Source organism: Schistocerca gregaria, chromosome 1, assembly GCF_023897955.1.
Source record: "Schistocerca gregaria isolate iqSchGreg1 chromosome 1, iqSchGreg1.2, whole genome shotgun sequence".
NCBI classification, from domain to species: Eukaryota; Metazoa; Arthropoda; class Insecta; order Orthoptera; family Acrididae; genus Schistocerca; species Schistocerca gregaria.
In genome coordinates this window covers 211,313,289-211,319,288 of record NC_064920.1, presented here as the reverse complement: position 1 = coordinate 211,319,288, position 6,000 = coordinate 211,313,289, and the positions used below count along the sequence as shown (strand labels likewise).

The 6,000-nt window shown below is 41.8% G+C and overlaps 1 protein-coding gene across 1 annotated transcript in view; it reads right to left on the bottom strand.

The window, feature by feature from the left end:
* Positions 1-653: 653 nt before the first annotated feature.
* LOC126336989 (uncharacterized) overlaps positions 654-6,000 on the bottom strand; it is a 112,034-nt gene continuing 106,687 nt past the window's right edge. Inside the window, exon 5 of the mRNA XM_050001230.1 lies at positions 654-1,285. Within this exon, the coding sequence (XP_049857187.1) occupies positions 1,112-1,285 (174 nt within the window). The 3' untranslated portion in view covers positions 654-1,111. The remainder of the gene's footprint in view (positions 1,286-6,000) is intronic.

Below are 6,000 nucleotides of genomic sequence, written 5' to 3'. Positions count from 1 at the left end.
GATAACCATAACAAATTACCGTACTATCAAGTCCTTTGGAATAAAACACGGCTGTAGCTTTGCGGAATGATTTCCCGCACACTGGAGAAATAAAAGTTTCATCTCGAGCACCCTGAATGGACAAAGGAAGAGCAGTTTCTTAATGCGATACTGTACAGTCCTTTGCAAAGGACAATGAGTTTCTGTGCTAGAAAACAGTGTCACAAGTTCAAGCGATACTTACTTCACTTATTCTATTGGCCCAGTTGCACTGACTCCAGTGTAATAAAAGATGCAGAAAAGAATCATATTGCATGCCCTGCAAGAGCAAGCACAGGAGGACTGCAATATATTCAATCTCTATTGACAACCCTTTAGTTCTGGTCAAAGCAATTATACCAAACGACTGATACATTATTTAAAATGGTTTGAACTCGTCTTACTTTTTTCGTTTGATAATTGTCTTACCGAATTGTTCACGGATGTACTGACCTAAAGATGAAGTCAACAGATGTTATGCTGAAATTTACTAAGCTATGGTAATAGTTTTGCCTCATTTTTCCAACCTTAATGAAAGTATGCTGAATACACAAACCAATCGTCAAAACATTTTGGACCATTAGTAACGATATTTTCCCTAAAATTACCTGTTATAATTATTGACGAAACAGAAATTAGCAATGAGATAATTTTTTATTAAAATCAGGAAATTTCAAATTTCAACGCATAACTTGTAATTTATGTAAGCGCTTACAACTACGTCAGACAGGGCAATCAAAAAGTTTAATTTGAGATAAATTCATTTTGCAAATTAATGTAGTGACTACTCCCAGAAGTACAGACACTTATTTTGAACGACCTAAGAATCTGTCAACGAGGATTAAAAATTTAGTCGAAACTTCACACCATGTGGGTAACAGAGGTTCAGACAGCTTATCGAGGCTTCTATCAGTGTAAACGGAATGTAATGGACCTCGTTAAATTTTATTCCAGCCCTACTTTCCTTTTGTATGATCATATCGCCACGTCAGGTGACAGAGGAGGTAATCATCGGCTTAGCAACGGTTGTTAACTGTAGCTAGTGAGGCAGCTGCCAGCTGCCTCGGGCTGAAGCTGCAGTGCACATGCCCCGTCAGCTGCGCCACGTCAGCATCTGCCGCAGCCGCGCCAGCACAGATGGAGTCGGCACGGGATGGCGGCCGGCGTCCGCTCCTCCCACCACGAACTCCATCGAGCCCAAGTCCGAACAGCCCGTCGACTCTTCGTCAGCCAGAGACACGCGTAGCACGTGGGCGCCCGTGTTCACCTGCAACCACATGTTCACAGCTAAGTGTAAACGCAACTCAGGTCTGGAGCTAGGGGGTGGGGTGCGGGTGGTGGCATGTAGGAGGAGGGGGGGAGGAAGCGGGAAGCCGGGGTATCTGTTCCAGGCGGCAATTTCAGGGGGCGCCGAAGTAATGTTCTTGAAGAAAAAAACCTTGTTTCACAAGGCGCCTAGCGTCCAGCCCACGATGGTCTACTGATTCTTCATATGATTTCGAAGCACGTCCCTGTTGGTCTATGAAGATTTTTGAAATCATTCTAAGTTGATTTCAGAACGAATGATAAGGACTTTTGGATGCGTGCATAGTGTAGGTGATGTGTCTGCTAGGGAATACCCCGTCGCATCGAGAAATAAACAACATTGTTGTAGACAAAAGGGGCGGGGCTATACGAGCTGAGGCGAATAAAGCTGAGCCACTGTTTGTTTATGTGGTTGACTGGGTGCGCAAATAATAAGCGTTGTTATAATTAGTAGGGAAATCCATAGATTCAAACTATCAGGAATAACAGGTAAGAAAGATTACAAATTACATTCTCTGTGTATCGCAGAAAATGAAATTATGACAAAGTTTTGGCCAGATCACTACACTGCTAAGGGCCAGTTGTACGGTCCCTGGTTAACAGCCGCTTAAGATCTATTCTAGTAATGGAGCGGAAAATGCCGCGCGAAGTGGCCGCGAGGTTTGTGAGAATAAACGCGGGATAACTAAAACGGTGATTCTGGCACGGTTACCGAAGTTAACCGGATAAGTTTTGACAATTGCAGGAACAGTTAAAGAATGTGTGATTACAAGATCGTTGGTTAGAACGAGGAAGGAGAAGCGACATCACACAAATTACACACCTAAATAAAGTTTTCAATCAACCCGGTTCCCAGTACTCCTAAAGATAGACGTAGACTGTGGGTATTGTATCATAGACACAGTCCCTTTGACTGTTCAGAGATGCCGCCAAACCTGCCCAAGGATGTAAATAACCATGCATGAGCAGTGCGTATTAGACGGATGGTGTCCGACAGCCGATCAGTTACCGTCATTCCACCAGGAAGGAGGTACCGGGCTCGTGTTGTCTGTAGTTCAACCATGCCTAGACGGTCAATATCGCGGTTCGATCGTGTCTGCATTGTTACTTTATGCCAGGAAGAGCTCCCTACACGGGAAGTGTCCAGGCGTCTCGGAGTGAATCAAAGTGATGTTTTTTGGACATGGAGGAGATGCAGAGAGACAGGAACTGTCGATGACATGCCTCGCTCAGACCGCCCAAGGGCTACTGCTCCATTGGATGACCATTACCTACGGACTGAGGCTCGGAGGAACCCTGACAGCAACGCCATGATTTTTGTGCAGCCACGGGACGCCCTGTTACGACTCAAACAGTGCGCAATAGGCTGAATGACGAATACAGGCACGCATCAGTGCAACATGACGTGCTACTGGGTATTAGAGGAACAGCAGTCTGGACTACCAACGCTGAAGGGCTCGCTGTATGGTGATACAACATGCAATATGTAGTTTTCATGAGTAATAAAAAGGGCGGATATTATGTTTATGTTGACCTGTATTCCAATTTTGTGTACAGGTTCCGGAACTCTCTGAAACGAGGTGATGCAAAACTTTTTTGATGTGTGTATATGGAAGAATATGACAATTGCAGACTATAAAAATTTCGCACTACTGCTACTTTTCGATCTCATACTTGAGAAGCTAGAGCATATGAATGAAATGTCATAAAACGTTTTGCTTCTAAAAGACCTAATAGACATTTGGTATTAGTATTTCGTGAATTATATTCTGTCATGTTATTTATGTAAATCAGATAGATGAAAATGACTGTGCAAAACAGTCTCGCTTACTTGGCGTGTGTTACAATTGCTGAGAAAGGCCTATTTCGATTTATCCAGAAGACTATCACAAAATAGTCGTAATCGAATAGAGAAATCACATTAATCAAGGGTACCATTCGTGTTAGAAAACATTCCTATTTTTCATATAGCAACACGTCCAACGAACGCTGATGCTGAATAGATTCATTCACAGAAAGGAAAATACACCTATTTAAGCTGTAGCAAGATTAGAGAGAAAAATGTGCTTAGACCTAAGGATTGAGGAAATGTGTACTGTCCTGCTTGTTTCTTATCCTTATAGTTTTATATTTCCTATAATTAATTTTATGTCACACAAAAGACAAAATTATTAGCTAATAGTCAATAAAGAGTGTAGATTTTCTGAACAATGTCAAACCGACAAACTGAGAGTAGGAGAGACACCACAGGACATTTTAAATTCCACTGCCCTGAATATAGGCTTAATGGATTCTATTGCAAAATATACACATCTGAATTCCACAGAACGACACAAACTGACGTTCGATAGAAGAATGCTGTGCGAAGAAGAGTGGCATTCCACTTTGGCATGCTTGATCAAATAACATGTCTTACATTTCCTCGAACATATGTTTAATATATGAAATTATTCAGAATGGTGTGCGCTACAAAATGAATGTAGGGGAACTCGGGGAAGAACGGGATACTCAATGTTTAACAATTCTTATAAAATAAGGGAACACAAGCAAACACTTCTTAAAGTGATAAAAAACACTTTATAGTATAACGTAATGTACCTTATTTTAAAATCACTTAAAACAATACGTTTTGCATTTTTTACAATTTTTCAAAGAAAGTCTTGCATATTTCCCGTTCCGCTCCACTCACGGGGCAGAATGGGATAAGGATATTTTTTGTTAAATTATTGCACAAACGTTGAATTTGAATTACGAATATGGTATTACACTATGACAAAATGTTGTATAACAGGCAATTCAGACTAAGGAATGTGTAACTTAAACAATTAAAAAGTCATTCTTCAAAATAAGAAAATATTTTAATGCCATTCTAAAATATGAACAACGCTTAATAACCACCAAACCACTAACTACTAGCCCTTTCGACAACAGTCACAAATCAGTATTTCCTCTTCATCTTCACTGTCTATGCCAGCATATGAATTGTGTGCCCACTCTGGCACGCGACCTAGCCCGCATTAGAAACGAAGTAGAAGTCCCCACAGTAGAGACACTCAGCATCCTCTCTCTCTTATTTTCTCTTCTCCGTCATCTTCACCCTTTTATTTTTATTATGAGTGTTTTGCCCCGATTAGGAAATTTCGTAGATCAGGGGCTGATGCAACTGGTCACATTCCTCTTGTATTTTTTCTTATTCTGGTGTTGTGTGTATTAAACTCCTTACTAGGTCTTGTAAGGATCGATTCCCACACACAAGTGAAGCTTAACACACAGAGTTAGAACCGGACTGGCTGTATTCGTGCCCACGCGGCACCAGTGTGTGCCGATTCCAACAGTGCGGTCGCCGTTGCCGTACAACGATCGTCGGATTTGTTGCGGGCCACATCTTTCCCTCACGGCAGTGCAAATTGTAGCGTTGTGAGTTCTCTAATTTTTGATATTCTACCTTGTTGTATCGTAAATGCGAGAGACGAAACGATTATTGAGACAAAGCCCAAGTAACCTGTGTTGAAAATTGGCTCTCCAAAGCAAAACACAGGACACAGACTTCAAGCTTTATATGAAGAGTGCAATTAAATGGAAGCAAATGGTTGAAAATTGCTGTTTATTTGTGTTATTATTTATACTTTATAAATAGAAACATATTTTTAAGGGCTGCGAATCTGTTTCACGTTTTTTATTACAAACGTACGTTTCCTTATATGTAGAGAAAGACAGATATCAGTCAAGTAAAGCGGTCCGGCATCGGTATTGAAGTGTTCGGTGAATGTTTATCTTCCACTAAATGCAACGCTGCTCGCATCTCGTGGTCGTGCGGTAGCGTTCTCGCTTCCCGTACCCGTCTCGCTTCCCGCGCCCGGGTTCCCGGGTTCGATTCCCGGCGGGGTCAGGGATTTTCTCTGCCTCGTGATAGCTGGGTGTTGTGTGTTGTCCTTATGTTAGTTAGGTTTAAGTAGTTCTAAGTTCTAGGGGAGTGATGACCATAGATGTTAAGTCCCATAGTGCTCAGAGCCATTTGAACCAAATGCAACGCTCAGCTCAGTGCGTTCATTACTTGCAAATGTAAATTTCGTAGTGTCTGACCCACTAACTGGTTTCGCTTTCTTCTTCCTTTACTTCATCGATAATCTTAGCCGATACTAAGAGCTTAACTTCCACAAAATATTGTCTTTTTCCCACTCCAGTAACGGTTGTATGACGTCAAGAGAGGAAATCACAGACCAGACACAGTCTTTCGTCACGGTTGTGGGAGAATCGACCTTAAAGCGAACTTTACTGTGCAAGGGCTTCCCGAAACTAAATCCCAATTCCACGTTGAAATAATGAAATTTTCTTGGTTATCGTAGCACTTGACTGTGGCATTTGCAATTACTCCTGCACGTAACGCGATTAGGAACGCCACCTCCAAGAAGTTAAGTAGCGTGTATTACGGTGATTTGATGAGGGGTGTTCAACAAGTAAGGCAACACTTTCTCTCGACAAATTCCGGTTATAAAAATGAGAAATTTGATGTGGGACACGGCGGAATATTACCGCTTTAGCTCCTACAGTTTCATAAAGTTCCGTTAGGTGGTGGCGCTATACAAAGTCTTCAAAATGGAGTCTGTGACGGAGGTGCGTTCCAAGCAGATAGCTGTCACTGAGTTTCTTTGGCGAAAAACCACAGCATCACAGATA